Source organism: Schistosoma haematobium, chromosome 1 (assembly GCF_000699445.3).
Source record: "Schistosoma haematobium chromosome 1, whole genome shotgun sequence".
NCBI classification, from domain to species: domain Eukaryota; kingdom Metazoa; phylum Platyhelminthes; class Trematoda; order Strigeidida; family Schistosomatidae; genus Schistosoma; species Schistosoma haematobium.
The window spans coordinates 39,886,158-39,904,615 of NC_067196.1; the positions used below are offsets into that span (position 1 = coordinate 39,886,158).

An 18,458-nucleotide genomic window follows, 5' to 3' on the forward strand; every position below is an offset into this window, starting at 1 on the left:
ATGAATTCACTGGATTTGCTATCGTTACCTTCAATGGTCCGCTTCCAATTATATGTGGTGATTTAATTTATGTGATTGTAAGTTTTTTTCATCACTAGGTCACCATATTGTAGCCGATTTTCCCACTCGTATGTATGTGCATTTAGACTATGTTTTCACTAGTGATGTGGGAATGTATGTGACCAGTAAACATGCTCCTTTATTTTGTTTTGGTTATCGTGCTACTCGTGTTCTACCTTAAGTATATGGCAAGCTTGGAACCTACAACCTCACGTCAAACAAAAAAGTTTAAAACATGAAAATATTCAAGGACCGAAAAGTATGTTTCGTACGAAAAACTGGGATTAATTCACAAACGACTAATGCAAAGACACTGTTGATGTTGTCACTTGTGATCTTAAATCCTGTCTAAATATTTATTGTTCAATCAAAACAATTTTGTGAGTTTTGATCGACTAACATCGCAAAATCATAGCACTTAAAGTAGCAGAACCAAAGAATCTACAAGAAAAAGAAATTTCATTTAAAGTTCAAAAGTTAAGTAGTCTGATAAACCAAGAGAGTTGACGGCTGGATTCGATGCTTTAACAGAAGCTAACGTACTTGCTTTCACCTGTTACAACTCGTGGAGGAGCATAGGCCGCTAACCAGTGTCCTCCATGTAAATCTGTCCTGGAAAATCCCTGAGAGTTCTTCCCAGTTGTTATCGATTCTTTTGATATCTGCTTTCAAGTTTTAATGCAGTATGTTCTAAGGACTTCCGTTTTCCGTTTCCCTTCAGTATTCTAAGTTAGCTCTTGCTTCGTGATACACCTTGATGATTTTCGAAATGTATATTCTATCCGCTTCGAGAGTGGAAGAGCTAGAAATGACATCGTGAAAACTGCAAGAGAAGGGAATATGAGACAAACATATGACACAACAAGAAAACTGCTATGGCAATCTAGAAAACCAGAGATAACGGTCAAGGACAAACAAGGTAAGCCAATCACTGAGATTCAGAAACAAATGGACAGATAGATAGGACACTTTGAGAAACTCTTGAATAGGCTAGGTGCATTGAATCAACAGAACATCGAAACAGCAAATAAGACCGGAGAAATCAGGATGGCCATCAGGCAAGTCAAGATGAAGAATATAAAGGGACTAAAGGACATAATAGATGAAGCACTGAGGTCTGATGAAAGTAACCGCGAAGACACTTCACGTTCTACTCCGGAAGGCATGAAAGGAAGAAAAAGGGCCGACAGAAAGGAGATCTGAACAAACGTGAGAACTACAGAGGCACCACACTATATCGGTACCAGGAAACGTTTTCCACAAAGTGTTGCTGGACAGGATGAAAGACTCAGCAGACCCTCAACTTCCAGATCAGTAAGCTGGATTCCGTAAGGATCAGTCATGCACAAACCAAATTGGGACACTATGGATCATTGTTGAACTATCACTTGGGTGGAACTCGTCACTATTCATCAACTTTTTTGAACACAAGATGGTATTTGACTGCGTGGATAGGAGAACCTCACGGAGCTGAAACGTGGAGAACTTCCACAACCATAATCAAAAAGTACACGTTTTTATAAACAATTGTCAACGTATGACACCGAATGTCCGTTGGTCGGGTATCATCAGCAAAAGCCTTCTATGGGAGAGCATAAACTAGCTTCTACCTGGAGAGGAAAGTAGAAAACGACGTTGGAAGTGGATAGGACACACATTGGGGAAATCATCAAACTGCACCACGAAGCAAGAGCTAACTTGGAATCCTGAATAAAAATGGAGAAGAGGAACACCAAAGAACACACTGCACCGAGAATTAGAATCAGACATGAAAAGAATGAATAGCAAGTGGAAAGGACTGGAAAGGATTTCCCAGGATAAAGTTGTATGGAGGATGGTGAGGAGAGGCCTACTCTCCTCCACGAGGGGTTTCAGGCGTAAGTAAGCAGATAAGTAATTTTGATACTTTCGTTTTGTTTTGTAAAGGAAACTTCCTTAAATACTCAGGGCGGAGAATCCTGTATTGTGCGAAACATTCATTATTGTATAAGGCCATTGGTAATAACAATCAGCCTTACGGTAGGTGATTTTAATGCATCTTTTATTAATTATTGTGTAGCGGCAAATAAATCCCTAAAATAAATAGCTCCTTAGGTCTTCGACATTGAGTGCTGACCATATTAGTTTTAATGAACTCACCTAGCAGAAGGCGCTCGGTCATGTCGCCGCACCAGATCACGAGTGGGAACGCCGTGCTCAAAATCCCATGTAATCGCTAGCCAGTCTAGATCAATCAATCCTCGATATATTGATAGCATATCAAATATATCTTCGAACCTCCTCGCTTCTGTCTTTTGATTTCACTTGATGGATACGATTCAAATTAGAAAGTGTTACTGGTTAAAGCGTTGTCAAACTCCAAACACCTGTGGCATCTGCAACTGAAATTTAGAAGTAGGGCGACGAAAAACATCGTCTATCGAAAAAACTACTGAAGACTCCAATCTCTCCACCTTTATTTTGGAAATCTTACCAAATATGATTTGCAAAACTCCTCTTTTGTCTTGGACCCTGTCTTTACGTACGGTGATGATAACAGTCAGACAACGTCCTTTCCACTCTGATCGGAGTAGTGGTCATGCTGTCAATTTAGTCGAGTTTGTTGCTGATATGGTCTGAAAAGCAGTTGCACCGACCGATCCTCACTTGTGGAAGAATTAGTGTGGGAGTATGATCTTGATTTATTATATCTCTCATAATCCTCTTCATTCCAACAGATGTCTTTCACATTTCATTATTAGATCACTATATTCAAAGGCCTGTATCCGTACCCAAAGAAAGAGTAGCGCGCTCCGAAAAATCAATCAGTTAATGTAAAATCGTCCCAAAGATAGTGGATATTGGAAGAGGATATTCATCTAGGATAGAAGGTCGTGAAAACTTTTCAGCAGTCAGGATAGCTAAACTGGAACTCCTTATAAGGGAAAATGAAACTTTAAACATTTATGGAGTCTTTCAGAAGAAACCTAGATGCTCACTTTGATCCTATGGGTACTGAAAGTGTTTCCCCATGAACACAGCCACTACTAACGACTCGTTTTACCACACAGTTTCAGAATGAATGTAACAAGGACCACAATTTTTACGATCTTGACGAGTAAATAACTTTACGAACCGGAAGTTGCGTCCTGTCGTCATTTGCCATTTGTGATCTAAAGAATCTGTTGTGAGCTTTACGTTCGGTAGATTACAATTCTTTTTGCATTTTACCCAACCTAATGTTTAACTGTGGTTTTGCCTCAGCTTATTATTCTGTTTCCCAGTTTTTCACGTCAAGGCTAGTTTCAGTTTATCCCAACTTCTTGTACCATCCGTTTTTATTCGCGTTTAGTGTACTGTTTTTTTGTTTTACGGTCGTAGACTTTTTCTAGAATCCATATGACCATTTACGTCATTAAGGTCGTGAAGAATTCAAGCAATCGACCCGGTTGCTATTTCTCTGTTACATCTGGCATGCAATGTGACAATTGCAAAGGTTAGTTCCATGAAGCGTATACAGACCTTAAAGTAACTGCTCACAACAGGCTCAGTAAGTTGGATCATAAATGGGTGTGTGTCACTTGCAACACGAATGCGGAAGTTTTGCTGAGCAACATCATTCTCTTGACAGGTCTGCGGAATAAGTTGCCAGCAAACTTGAAAAAAGATCATCCGAAAAACGGTTTTACAATCAATGACGCGCAATGTAAACAAGAAAGGGGATCTAAAAATCACTAATATCGATGGAGCATGTAATAGCACTAGTGAAGACATGCTGAAACTCAGCACCATCACAATATCGACGGTACCAGACTGCCTCAGTAGACTTGGGTCTCCTTGCACACGATCCATGAATGCAACGGTGATTCCTAAAAACTCTGTGAGTGATTGGAACCTCGTTAACAAAGTTAAAGAGGTCCGGGCGTCACCGTCTAAGGAGCTGAATATTGTGGTGAAATCAGCTGGTGATTTGGCCTAACAGTTTGCCTTCAAGAATGTCCAACCGGAAACGCGCTACGAATCACAAGCAACAAGGTCCTCAGCATGAACGTACCTGAAGACCCTGAAAAAAACAATAACGGTTCGCAATGATTCTTTCATAATCTTGGACATTATATACAGGCCTGACCTTCCCCTCAGTTTGCAGAACAAGCATGGTAGGATGCTCTTGGAAGTGTTAAACAACAACCTTGAACTTCCCGAAATAGAGCCTTTGACGATCACACAGCTCACCCGAGAAAGCAACAAAATCACACAACACTACTTCGTGTAAAACTCACTAACGCTACCGACGTAGAGGATATCCTGCTGGTTAGTCACTTACTGAACTCAGGTGCGAACGTAAGAACACTGCCTGATATACCGTATTTTGAGGGCGATCTCCTCCGGACCATCCCTAAGGAATCTTGAGGGAAGTTTTTCCGCGAAAGAAGTATCATTGTGAAGGTGTACTGGGAAACACGAACCCTGACCACACCAACTCTGTTATGCGGAAATGGAAATTCATCAACCACACAGTGACTCAACAATTGGGGGAGACTAACCAAGAAGGACGGAGATTCTAGACCCCGACTGATGAAGATAACCTTCCCATCCTCCCATATGGCGGCTGCAACTCTGAAAACATTTCGTGCCAACAGACGTCCGTCGCCAATGTGTATCTATGTGCATTCGGATAGGCCACATGACGCCATGATCAAGTGTAAAGTCAAATGGGAGCTGATCATTCCACTTGTGAGCTGTTTAGATAAGGAAAAACGTGGAAAGGACAGGGACTATCTACTTGGAAAGCCTTTTATAGGTAGGCTACCTGTTCAATCTTGTAAGGCTCATACAGACAAACATGAAGGAGAAGTTAACGCGTTCTAAATTGAAGGCTTAAACTGCTTATACATGAACGCTGAAAGTTTACTGAATAAAAGGGATGAGCTTCATGAACTCATCAATGCTAATAATGCTAAGCTGGTAGGAATATCTGAAACTTGGATATCTTCTCAGTTTACGGACTAGCGGCTAGGAATACACGGGATATCTTTGTTTCTCAATGACAGAAAAGCAGGAATCGGGGACGGAGTGGCCTTATATTTACGATCCTGCCTGGCGGTACATCTAGTGCATGCCCAAGAGTTCGTCGATCTTGATGAATCCGTATGGTGCTCAGTAGGATTGTCTACCACCTCAAGGTTTCTGGTTGGAGTCACCTACAGGAAGCTTATTGCTGACATCCAGTACGACAATCGTATGATGAAAGTATTGTTCAGCTCTAATTCTATCGGATTCACTCATATCCTGATTCTAGGGGACTTCAATCTTCCTAATGTCAAGTTCGCGGAACATATGTATATTGGAGGTGAAAGCTCTACTGAAACTTGGTTTTTCAACCTCATGGAGGATCTGGGATTATGGAAAATGTGAAGTCGGCAACTCACTGGAGAAACACTCAGGCACCGTCGTGCTTAGACTGGGTATTTACAAACGAAGAATTCCTAACTGGCAATCTTGGGCCTTGGGGAAAGGCGATCATGCCATCAAAGATTTTAATTTTGTCATCAAAAATGAGCTAAGATACCCCACCAACAATAGGCGCCGAAATTTCAAACGGTTGGGTGTGTCAGCTTTACGGGACAATCTGCTGTATGTGGATTAGGAAGTCTACCCTCAACTTGGCGTAGGTGCTCACTGAGATTCCTTACTTTACACGATCTTGTGTGCTACAGGGTAGTTTGTTCCTCAAGTGATCCCCAAAATCCACAAGCAGCCTACAGTCAACAAGAACCTCACTCTTCGTTTGCTAAACCGCAAAAGACAACTTGGGCGACTTCCCTCTTAAAGGACCCCAAGTTGAAGAAGATTTAAGAGTACTGGTACCCTAGGATTTGAAGTCTTACGCTAACTGTGACAAAAAATGCCTTTCGAGCAAACCTTGCACTGGCAACATTGAGGAGCATTTTCGGCCAGTTTGACGGAAGAACTCTTCACATAATCTTCAACCGTTTTATTTGTTGGAGTAAGGAAACATATTATTTCCTTCCTCACTTCAAAAGGATAAGGACACTCTGTAACATATCCAACGGCGAGCCACGAAATCAGTTCGGGTACTCAAATTCAAACTCTATGAAGAGTGCCTCCAATCACTAAAATTTTACCCGTTAGAGTACAGGCGTATTAAAAGTGACCTTCCTATGGAGTTTCAACACTTCTGAACATCCTCTTAAATACCTATTTAAGTTTAGCTCCAACACAAACCTAACGGGAAAACCCAGTAAATGGAGACAGAATTCAGCAGAACGGACTGTAGGCACAACTTCTACTGCCTAAGAGTAGTCAAATGCTGTAATTTGCTGCCGGATGAGCTAGCTCGAGCGACTTTCCAGGAGTCCATTGTGAGCAAACTTGACATATTCTTAAGGACTTACTATGACTTACCAATTTCTTTTTCCTCTTTTATCATTAATATACCTAGGTTCCTGCCTGAAGGTATTGATGATTCACTGCTACTAGACACAGAATCTCGTGAAGCGAAAGCTTCTTCTATTCTTTCCACAACCATTTCAACCATTTGGATAACCTTGCCTATCGAAATTTGGAGTTTGAATGTCTTAATGTTTTAAGGTCAGGGTCACTGTTATCGAGTGGTTGTCTGTTTCGACGACATAGTACGTTCATGTTAGTGTTTATGTCTTCATTGATATTCAATCACTTATTCCTGATGCGATTTCAGCTAGTCTCTCTGATACATACATCCTTGGGTAGTACAAGCAGACGGAATCGGGCAAATAATGAAGTTTGTTGAATACTTGGGAGATTTCTTAAGAAAAGTTGGTGAATTTGGGAGAAGATGCACTAAACTAACTCCTTTTTCCAGGGATAAAATAGTGCGGGCTTTCATATGGACATTACCATTTAAGGAAAATATCTTGAAGTTGACACCTTAACCTTTGCTTAAGCTCTTATCAAATATCCTGAATGCTTTCTAAATAGTTTAATTTTCGCAGTCTGCATATTTTTCGCCGACATTAACATTGGTTAATCTACGACCGCCTATATACCATAGGTGTCCTGTGTAGTTGACATTATTTAAAAAATAACATATGAGAAAAGCCGTTTATTCACATGAATTAGATTTACAGTCTCCAAGACTATTTATATCCAGATTACAATCGAACATTTCAACTGATAAGAGTTTTTCATCATTAATGGTTGTCTTCTGTAATCTAAAGGGAGAAATAGTCTGGATTGTACAGGTTTTACTGAATAAATATATTTACTAGGGATGGCTCTTATGTAGACTTACTTGTTAAATCTAATTTTATTTAGTGCACTAGACCTAATTGAAAATATCGGTCTATGTTTAAGAAACGCCTATCTATAAAAAATGGCAACAATATAAACATAGAATTCAACGATCCATCGGTTGTCAATATGGGGCACTGTTTGTCACTTGAACTCTGAAACAGGACAACAATCAACACGTTGAGGGGTTTTTGTAAAATGTTCGTTACAAGGTAAGAATTACAATGATATTATTCAGGGCTAATTCCTGTGCCTGAAAAATGAAAAGCAAAAGTTAATGGTGAGGATTGTGACTTATGTTACCTTTCTATCTACAATAACACTTATTCTCTTAATCTCTCATGTAGTAAAAGTGACCTGTCGAGGTAGAACCCTAAACTTCGGGAAGATCTTTCTCACTAACATTGGACGTTGAGAGTTTCCATGCTAATGGACCATGTGAATAGGTCACAAAAAGAATTCTCACTTTCTACACTGTCGTAGAATTGAAACTTTTTTGGCAGCTTCCGTCAACTTAAACTTGGTCTCTAAATCTGGTTTCACTATATCATATAAAATAGTCATAACTTATTATTAGTTGGTTACTCATCAGCCTAGTTATTATTGACATTCAAAAAGTAAAGCAATTACAAACTAAATCAGTTGACAATTAGATTTATCTCGAGTATCTCATTGTTGAAGACATCTAACGCTTCCAATTCTTCTTCAGGGAACCGTAAAATAGATAATCCCCTGCCGATTTCCTTTGATCATCACATATAGTTGTTTTTAATAGCAATATCACCTGTCTCATATTCACTAGCATTTCAGCAACGATGGTTCGAAGTCTTTTTATATTTACATTCATTTTTTGGTAAGCCATGAGACTGAAAATAGCTTTAAACCAAGCTTTTTCATCCCAAATTGCTCTGTTACTTAGCACCGAAGTACCTTGTGATGGCAATAACGGCTTTGTTTGAACTTATACAAAGTTTTAGAAATAACAGGCTTACTTCCCGATTGGAGAGTCTGGAGTTTCTGACAACCTAAGCTTAAAGTATTCAGCTTGACCGTACCCAGCCTACATTTCTGCGACATTCAAGTTGAAGGGATCATACAAGTAGTCAGGTTTTCTCTTCACTGTGTTTCTGCGAACAACGGACAGAAATAACGCACTTGCCGTTTGGATTTATCTGTGTGTTGGGGTAGTGTGTTCGCATCATGCTAGTTATTGTATCCAACGGCTGGACCAAAACAGACGCAGAACTGAAGTCATCTACAGGAAAATGATCAGTGATTTTTAGAAAAGTAAAATAGTCCAGAACCGAACTTTTAATAGTCAGCCAACTGTCGTCCGTATCCACCTTGTTCACTACCTAGACATGCGGGCAAATGCACTTTTTAACAAAAGAACAGATCGAGCAAAAAAAATTTCAATTAGTTTTTTGTCATAGCTTTACGCTAATATATATGATTTAAAATAATGAAATAATGCATTTTTGATTAATAAGCCGCTTGGTCGCTACAGCGAGGATCTCTTTCTTAACCAATTCATTCTTTCAGTCAGTAACAACGTAGAACTTCGTACGTACGTACATCAGTTCGAGTTGCCACACCACATTAGCACAGAGATGCAGTTGTCGATTCAAATTCCGTAGTGGTAGAGGTAGTAAGAGTATAAGCAGTAATCGGAAAGATTAGGGTTTGGAGATGTTATTTAAAGAGTATAATCCAGTGAAGTAAAGTTGGAAAGAGAAAAAAAGAGACAAGGAGGAATCAGGAGATTAGAATTTGGAAGAACACAAAGAGTGTATGCACCTGCGCCATTGCAAACGACTTTGAGCCATGTCATTCAGGGTCTCTAACCATCGGTTGCTATCATCTCGCGGTCCCCAACCAAGTAGTCTACACCTACCGATATATGACTCAGTCTACTTGTCAGTGACTTCATGGACTTGTGCCATGTTTTGGTCTGGCCGAACCTAGCTTTCTTCCAATCTACTTCTATACAGCAAAACATCGCACATCGAGGCAGTCGGTCGTTCGGCATACGTAACACATGTCCCAGCCATCTCAACTGATGAAGTTTCACTACGGCAGCCCTGACGAACACCACTTGAGGTAATCAATTCTGATGACAGTTCGCCATAAGCTCTCACTCGACCAGTTGTGCTCGAGTAGACAGCCTTTACAAGGTTAATGTACTTCTTTGATACTCCTTTCAGTGACAAACACTGCCATAAAACCTTACGATCAACAGAGTCGAATGCTGCCTTAAGGTCGAGAAATACTACCATTGTGGGGCGTCTGAATGTGTGTCTGTGTTCTAGAACCTGACGTAGTGTGAATACCTGATCTATTCAACCACGTCCAGGTCGAAAACCAGCCTGATTTTCTCCAGTCTGTTCTTCACGAGCTTTAGTTAAGCGTCGAAGTATTATTGAAGCTAATATTTTAGACACTATATTAGTCAAACTGATTCCTCTGTGATTGTCACAAGAGGACTTTTGTCCTTTCTTATAGACTGGCACAATCAGTGATTGAGACCAATAAGATGGGATTACGTCCAGTTCCCAAATTCTATCTAAGACCTCAGTTAATCTCACTGCTAATACTGAACCACCATCCTTAAGAATCTCAGGAGTAAACCTGTCAGGTCCTGCTGCTCTTCCTCGCTTCAGATTTCCTGTGGCTTTTCCAACTTCGTAAACAGTTGGACGACCTACATTAACTTGCCATTCAGGTTGACTGGAGATCGTGGGAAACCGAAGTGTGGCTGAAGGGCCATCGACCCAATCTCCTGGATCGAGAACTTATATGTCCATCTTTCTCTGAGTGTTTCGCTAACAGTCGGTTTCCTAATACCGGTTTCCTTAACAAGTCTGAACAATTATCTGCTATTACCTATTGCCGCTGCCTTTTCCATCTCTCTTGCTTTCGCTACCCACCACTGTTCACGATCATTGCGTAGACTTCTTGTCAGCTTGCGCTTAAGTCGACTCCGCTTTTCATTATGCTCAGAGCCAGGTGGAATGAGTTTCCGAGCATCTATCAGTGCGATAGATGCTGCTGAGATCCAGCGACAGTCTTCTATCGAGCCCCTCCATCGGTGGCTGATAGCGATGTGATCTATTTGGGTCCAACGTTGGGACGAATTAGGGGTCGCCATGTTCAAAGATGTTTTCCTTATGCTTAAGGTTAGTATTTTCAAGAAACTGGCGGCTATCTGAGCATAGCTGCAACAGACGGTCGCCATTATCTGTTCTTTGAGCCACGATGCTATAAGATCCACCCAGGTGTCTTTCCTTATCGCGTAGTTTACCTACTTCAGCATTAAAGTCACCAGCCACTATTACTACATCAGAGCGCCCAGTTTTTCGGAGAAGGTTGGAGAGCTTTCTGTAAAACTCATCTTTTACATCATCTGCGCTGCAGTCAGTGGGAGAATAGGCAGAGACGACGAAGAGGCAACGACGAGTGTCCCTATCTTTCCGAGTCTTTACTGTTCCGTTTAGTCGGACAGCGCACAAACGACTGTCTACTGGGATCCAGTTTAAGAGAGCTAGTTCTGCCCTAGGACTCAATGCTATACCTACGCCGGCGAGGCCACGGGAAGCAGAATCAGGGCTTCCAGATACACGAAGTGTGAATCGAGTCGGTTCTTTATTTTGGCATGGTGAGGTCAAATGAGTGACGCTACTCGGATCCTGTATACGCGTTTCGGAGACGCAGCACACATCGATGGCGCGAGATTCTAAAGTCCTAGCTAAGGAAGCCTGTTGTCCTATTTGGCACAGTGTTCGGACGTTGAAAGCTCCTACGTGTAGTTTAGAGCGTGGTTTCAGGAGACCGGGAATAGCGTTCCGCGTACTCGAATCGTTTGCCCTAGCGGTGCGAAGTGATAAAGAGACGTGAGGAGGGTTAGTCGGGGAGATAAGAGAGGTATTCGGAGGTGTAGGAGGGATTTGAATGTGACCAACTTGGTCTCGTGTGCTGTTACGGGTATGAGGGCTGATATCACTTCCCGGCTGCCCACACCGTGGAAGGGTATTTCTTGAGGAACCTGAAGAGGAAATTGGATGTGTTGGTCTTAACGACCTGGAAGCGTGATCGCAGAGCCCAAAGGACAACTGCCTGAGGCCGGTCGTGCACGGCCTTTTCGTGGAAGGTTTTTAATGTGTTAGCTCTGTTCTTCAAAGGGCCTTACCGCCGGAGACGGGAATCCGTGAGGTAAGGTGAGGTGTGACATTTTGAGGGTCGACCTTTTCTAACCCCACCCCTCCTTGTGGGAAGGCAACATCGCTGTAGTTGCTGGTTGTCTGAGGGAAACACCTTACTACTGTCACACCCCTCTACAGTCAGCAGCACGACTTCGCCCTCAAACCTTGAGTTGCTGCTTTTAGTCTTACCGTTCTCCAATCGATCTGCCTGGCATGGTAGAACCTACAGGAACATATGTTCCAGCCAATGTAGCTCGGTTGGGTCATCACGATAGGCAAGCTCGACCACCGCGTCAAGGTAGCAGCTTCGGTCGGGAATTCGTTCTTCAGTCTGCCGCAGGAGAGTTTACTTGTTGCTAGTATTGAAACGTTAGTTAACTATGATTCTAAATGATGTCAACCTAGTATCTTTCTAAATATTAACCTACTTAATAGGATCGTACTGTATTTTTCATGTCTTCTGTTTTCTAAAATTTCAGACCTTGTGATATTCTGAAAAAGTGTAATGAAACTGGCATTCGTGTGATTAGTTCACTCATCTTACAAACAATATATTACTCCTCTTTAGGTAACTGGGTCAAACAAAGGCATTGGATATAGCATTGTTGAAAAGCTTGCAGAATTTTATGGGACGTCAGGAGAGTGGGATATTTATCTAACAGGTAAGAAGTTGTTGGTTGATAATTTAACAGCTCGAAATGTTGAGCTTGGTCAGGAAGCTGTGGAGAAGCTCAGTAACAAGGGCCTGGATGTTAAATTTCATCAGCTAGATATAACTGATCGAGATAGTCGAAAAGCGTTCCTAACATTTGTAAAGAGAAACTATCCTAATGGAATCAACATTGCAGTGAATAATGCTGGATTTGCCTACAAAGTTTTTGTTTTTTATTTTATATTATTCAAAGGTTAACTCCACTGCTCCCTTTGGCGAGCAAGCACGAGTTACGGTGAACACCAACTTCACATCAACCATTGATTTCACGGAAGAGTTCATTCCTTTGTTAGCTAAACATGCTAGGTACTAATTTATACTAATTTATATTTTTACAGGGTTGTCAATGTATCTAGTTCTGTTTCTCTAACCAGTCTCAAGAAACTTAGTGATGATCTTTACGAAAAGTTCGTTAGTCCAATAAATCTTTTGGAACTTCGAAAGCTCGTCTCCGAGTTTGTAAAGTAAGTCATTTTATTCTAATTTAGGGAATAATAGATCAATAGCAAATAGTTCAACCAAGATTACCATAGTTACATCAAATAAATTTTCATATCTCTTGGGTGTAACTTTTTTGTATGTAATCCACAGTGGGTTGCTGGAATAACATCCTGATGAGATACCTTTATGTGTTTTTGTAATTGAAGAATGAATACAAAGTCATCAAACTCTTATCTCACAGTCGCATTACGTAATCGATTTGATGTGTAGTAGTAAAAGTAAAATATGATCGGTCGTTTAGCGTGGACAAACAGGCACTTAGCATACGGACTATTAAATATGTGACGTTCTTTCCTGTCATTGATGTCTACTCCGGACTTACTGAGCGTGACTACTTGTAGTTGTATTGAATAAAGTATTATCTAGTATAATCTGGTTCTCTATTCTGAGTCGTGAATCCTGATAACGTGACTAGCCTCTTTATCGTATTGACATGCCATTGTAGAATACGTAAGAGTGAAAAAAATTGAAACCGTACGTTATATCACTATTCACAACAAATCCCTGTAACTTACGGTGCATTTGTCACAGGATTTCCTGATTGTTAGCAAAACCAAAGGGATGTTCCATCCTTTGACTTCCTAGAGTTGAGAATTACTAACCTTCATGTTTCGCATCGATCCATAATGCGTCATAACTTGTCATTAAATTATAACGAATATGAAACTTTTATGATTGTTCATTATTTTAGTGATTTAAATTCCCCTTCAGTTGTTTTGTTTTAATTTTGATAGTGTTATAATCTCTTTTTTACGGTTATGACCCCAGCTTTTTCTATTGCTTAGTATTCTTGGACACCAAATCACTCGACAAGTCCCCAAATCAGAACACGATTGAACAGGAAAGAGATTATATTCCAAATAACAAGGTTAGATGGAAGCAAGAAGCCAGTAATAAGCACAATAGGGAAAAACATCAGTATATTTATAGTTTTTACATGAGAAGATTCTAGAGTATTCTCCAACTATCTACTGGTGCTGATTGGATAAGAATTAGCCAATCAGTGTGCACCAAAGCAATCGTGCATTGAGCATGCTTTAATCCGGTCTATGTCCCAGTAACACAGAGTTAACAAAAAGTGCCTCGTTTCAGTCATCTAATGATCCGTTTTTGAAAAGGTTTTGTTATGTTCCTTACGTTGACAACAATTATTTTTGTTCGGAGTTAACGTGACTTCGTAGTTCGTTGTTCAAATACTCACTTCCTTAGATTGGTCTGCGACGTTCTTGATTGGTAATTATATTCCTCTCCTTTATATTCTTACGACTTGTGTACTCCTGTTACTCCTCGTGGAGCATAGACTGCCCACCAGGTTTCTTCAACCGACTTTGGTCTGGGCTCTCCTTCCCACTTGTTTCCGATCGCAATTCGTTTTTTTATTGTCTGTCTCCAATTTCCTGCGCTATGTGTTCGTTGGTATTCTTTTCCAGTTGCCCTTAGGTTTCCAAAATCCCTTAACTCCCAGGGGAGAATGTAAATGGTTTAAATGGTTTTTTGATGGCTAGCGTTTTTTCATCATGGTTGTTTTTTACGGGATAGGTTTGCTGACGCTATGCCTAACCCTCCTATATCTGGACTTGGGACCGGCAACAACCCTAAAAGGGCTAACTAATTCTTTCTTCCCGTATCATATCTTTCAGTCAGTCAGTAACAACGTAGAACTTCGTACGTACGTACATCAGTTCGAGTTGCCATACCACATTAGCACAGAGATGAAGTTGTCGACTCAAATCCCGTAGTGGTAGAGGTCTCGACCGTCGTTGCTACCTTGACGTGGTGGTCGGGCTTGCCTATCGTGATGAACCAATCGGGTTAAACTGGCTGGAACACTCGTTCATCAAGGTTCTGCCATACCAGACAGGTCGGTTGAAGAACGTTAAGACTAAAAGCAACAAACCCAAGGTCCGAAGGTGAAGTCGTACTGCTGAGTGTACACAGGTGTGACAGTAGTAAGGTGCATCTCTCAGACAACCACCATGACAGCAATGCTGCCTTCCCACAAGGAGTGATGTAGTTAGAAAAGGTCGACCCTAGAAATGCACACCTTGTCTTATCCCATGGATATCCGTCTCTGGCGGTGAGGTCTAAACAAGTACGGAGCTAACACAAAAATTACTCACAGAAAGGTCGTGTATGACCGACCTCAAACAGTTGTCCCTTGGGCACTGCGGTCACATTCTCAGGTCATTAAGACCACCTCTAATCCAATTTCCTTTTCAAGTACCTCTAGAAGAACCCTTCCACGGTGTGGGCAACCGGGAAGTGAAAACCGCCCTCACATCTCTAACAGCACTCAAGACCACTGTATTCATAATCAACCTCTTTCTTCTGTCCCTATTATTCCTCCTACATCGACTTTCAACACTAAACTTATTATTTTGGCTTCCTCCTCAAGTATCACCATGGCCAACGATTCTAGTGCTCAAAACTCTGTCCCAGGTCTACTGAAACCTCGCTCCAAACTACACATTGGAGCCTTCAACGTACGCACCCTATGTCAAATCGGCCAGCAGGCGTCCTTGACTGAGATTCTAGAATCTCGTACGATTGATGTATGCTGTGTCTTCGAAACACGCATACAGGATCCTAATGTGGTCATTCACTTGACCTCACCTCCGCAAAACGGAGAGCCGACGAGATACACCCTCCGTGTATCTGATGACTCGAGGGTCAGCTCTCGTGGACTGGCAGGAGTAGGGATAGCACTAAGCATGAGGGCGGAACAAGCACTGTTAGAGTGGATCCCTGTTGACAGTCGTTTATGTGCTGTTCGGCTAAACGGCTCCGTAAGAACTCGGAAGGATAGGGACACACGTCGTTGCCTTTTTGTCGTTTCTGCCTACGCTCCCACCGACTGCAGCTCAGATGAAGTGAAAGATGAATTTTACAGAAAGCTTTCTGAATAAGTTCAGAAAGCTAAACGCTCAGACATGGTATTTGTAGCAGGTGACTTTAATGCCTAAGTAGGTAGCTTAAACCAAACAGAAAGACATTTAGGTGGGTATTTTAGTATTCCAGCTCAGCGAACAGATAATAGTGATCGTCTGCTGCAACTGTGCTCAGACAATCGTTTATTTTTAGCAAACACACATTTTAGGCATAAGGAGAGACATCGTGTAACATGGCAACTCTCTACACTAAGCTAACGATGGACTCAAATAGACCATATTGCCATCAGTCATCGTTGGAGAGGGTCGGTAGAAGATTGTCGCTCATTCCGGAGTACCTGCTTAGACTCCGACCATGCTCTAATACGGGCACGCATCTGCTTGCGCCTCACTGGACGCAAAACTCCACACTTAAAAGACCCATTAGAACTCAATTGAGTAGCGAGAAAACCAAAAGTAGGTTCCAGGAACAACTGAGGTCACACTTAGGTAATTCTGAAAACGAGGTTGACCCAGATGTTGCTTGGAAAGATATACAAACAGCTGTGGAAACAGCAGTGACATCTATCAGTGATTTAAATCAAAGGATTACAAAAACCAATGGATTTCTTCTAGGTCTGTTGCACTCATGGATTCTCGTAAACTCATCCCACCAGGCTCTGAACACGATGAAGAGCGACAACAAATCAGATCTAGGTTAAGCAAAAGTCTAGGGAACGACCGTGAGCAGTGGTGGGCATCGAAAGCAAAAGAGAAGGAAAAGGCAGCGGCTGTAGGCAACACAAGATAGCTCTTCAGACTCAAAAGAAACTGGGACTAAAAAGTCGAGTGTAAATGAGACTATCTCGGAAAAGGACAAAACTCTTGTCTACTCCCAGCCCAGACGTTCAGAACGGTGGGAGGAACACTTTAGAGAACAATTTAGCTGGTATTCATCTACTCTACAACTACCCACCATTCCCAGACAGCCTGAATGGAACATTGAAGTAGATCCCTCAACTCTAGCTGAAGTTCAAAAAGCTGTAGTCAATCTGAATCGGGGAAGAGTAGCTGGTTCAGATGGATCGGCTCCAGAGGTCTTTAGGGATGGTGGTCCAATTTAAGTTGTTAGGTTGACTAATATTTAGCTAAAATCTGGGAGTTGGACGTAATCCATCTAAATGGTCACAATCACTGATTATCCCAATATATAAGAAGGGGTGAAAATCATCCTGTGATAACCATAGAGGGATTAGTCTGACTAATATAGCATCTAAAATACTATCCTCAATAATTATCAGTCGTCTAACAAAGACTCGTGAACTAACTGCAAACACGAGAAAATCAGGCTGGCTTGAAACCTAGTTGTGGCTGTATCGATCATATATTCACCATTCGTCAGGTTCTAGGACACAGGCATACTTATCGGCGTCCGACAATGGTGATCTTTCTTGACTTAAAAGCAGCATTTAGCTCCGTAGACTGCGAGATTCTGTGGCAGCGTCTGTCATTGAAAGGAGTGCCTCAGAAGTACATAAACCTTGTGAAGGCTCTTTACTCGAATACTACAAGTCGAGTGAGAGCTTGTGGCGAACGGTCATCTGCTTTTGCAACCTCAAGTGGTGTCCGTCGGGGCTGTCCACTATCTTGACTTTTGTTCAAATTCGTCATAGATATACTGATGGAAATAACGCTCCGGGCATTGATCTCCTTCCAGGAGGTCCACTTATCGACTTAGAATACGCAGATGACATAGTCCTGTTTGGTGAAGAATCTGATAAAAATCCAGCGTCTTTTGGTAGCACTAAGCAACAATGCTAGAATGTTTGAAATGCGCTTCTCTCCCTCTAAATGCAAGCTGCTGCTTCAGGACTGGTCTGCGTCAACACCTGAACTAAGGATAGGGAGTGACGTAGCTGGACGCGTTGACAACGTCGTTTATCTGGGAATTCTGATCGGCTTTAATAGATTGATGTTTGACGACATCTCTGCACGGATTCGAAATTCTCGTTTCGCTATTGCCAACTTACATCACCCATGGCGAAGGCGAGATATCCGTCTATCAATTAAGGGACGAGTATACTGCGCGACAGTTCGTTCTGTTTTACTTTACGGCTGCGAAACGTGGTCATTAAGAGTAGAAGATACTCGTAAGCTACTAGTATTTGACCACAGATGCCTTAGAAATATTGCTGGGATTACCGGGTAAGTAATAGTGAGGTTAGACGTAGGGTATTAGGAAATGATGGTAAATCAATTGATGAGGTTGTGAATCTTCATCGACTGAAATGTTTGGGCCACGTGTTGCGTATGCCTGAACACCGATTACCACGACGCGCAAGGCTAACTGGTGTTGGGGATGGTTGTAAGAAAGTTAGCGGCGGCCAAACCAAAACGTGTCATCAGTGCTTGAAGTCACTAAATTCTGGTCTAAGCCATATTGGTAGATGCGGACTACTTGGTTGGGGTCCGCGTGACTATCGTAACCAATGGTTTGAGACTCTGGGTGACATGACTCAGAATCGATCACAATGGCATCGGTGTATACACTCTTTGTCTTCCCTTAAACCGTGAGATTAAAGTCGCTTTATATCTTTCTTTCAACGAACTAATTCTTTCTTCATGTACTATACCCTTATACACAGTCTTCCTTTTATACATCAATACCATTGTAGTAACTACTATGAATTTGTTATTCATCATGTTATACTAATGAGGTGTGGCAACTTGGACCGATGCATATATGTGTCTGGTCCTACGTTACAGCTGACTTACTGACTGAATCAGAGGTTTTCGTAAAGAAACTAGACGCAAACACTACCAAGAGACAAAAGGAACTGATGACCA

The 18,458-nt window shown here is 41.6% G+C and overlaps 1 protein-coding gene across 2 annotated transcripts in view; it reads left to right on the forward strand.

Moving 5' to 3' along the window:
- The first annotated feature begins 6,637 nt into the window (after positions 1-6,637).
- The window catches only part of CBR3_3 (Carbonyl reductase [NADPH] 3), a 24,249-nt gene continuing 12,428 nt past the window's right edge, over positions 6,638-18,458 (forward strand). Inside the window, exons 1-6 of one of the 2 annotated variants that reach the window (XM_051218191.1) lie at positions 6,638-6,695; positions 12,011-12,051; positions 12,100-12,193; positions 12,224-12,405; positions 12,437-12,549; positions 12,582-12,707. In XM_051218191.1, coding sequence (XP_051074028.1) covers positions 12,037-12,051; positions 12,100-12,193; positions 12,224-12,405; positions 12,437-12,549; positions 12,582-12,707 — 530 coding nt within the window. In that variant the 5' untranslated portion in view covers positions 6,638-6,695; positions 12,011-12,036. Of the gene's footprint in view, positions 6,696-12,010; positions 12,052-12,099; positions 12,550-12,581; positions 12,708-18,458 lie in introns of both variants that reach the window. The other variant, XM_051218192.1, reaches the window with a different exon arrangement.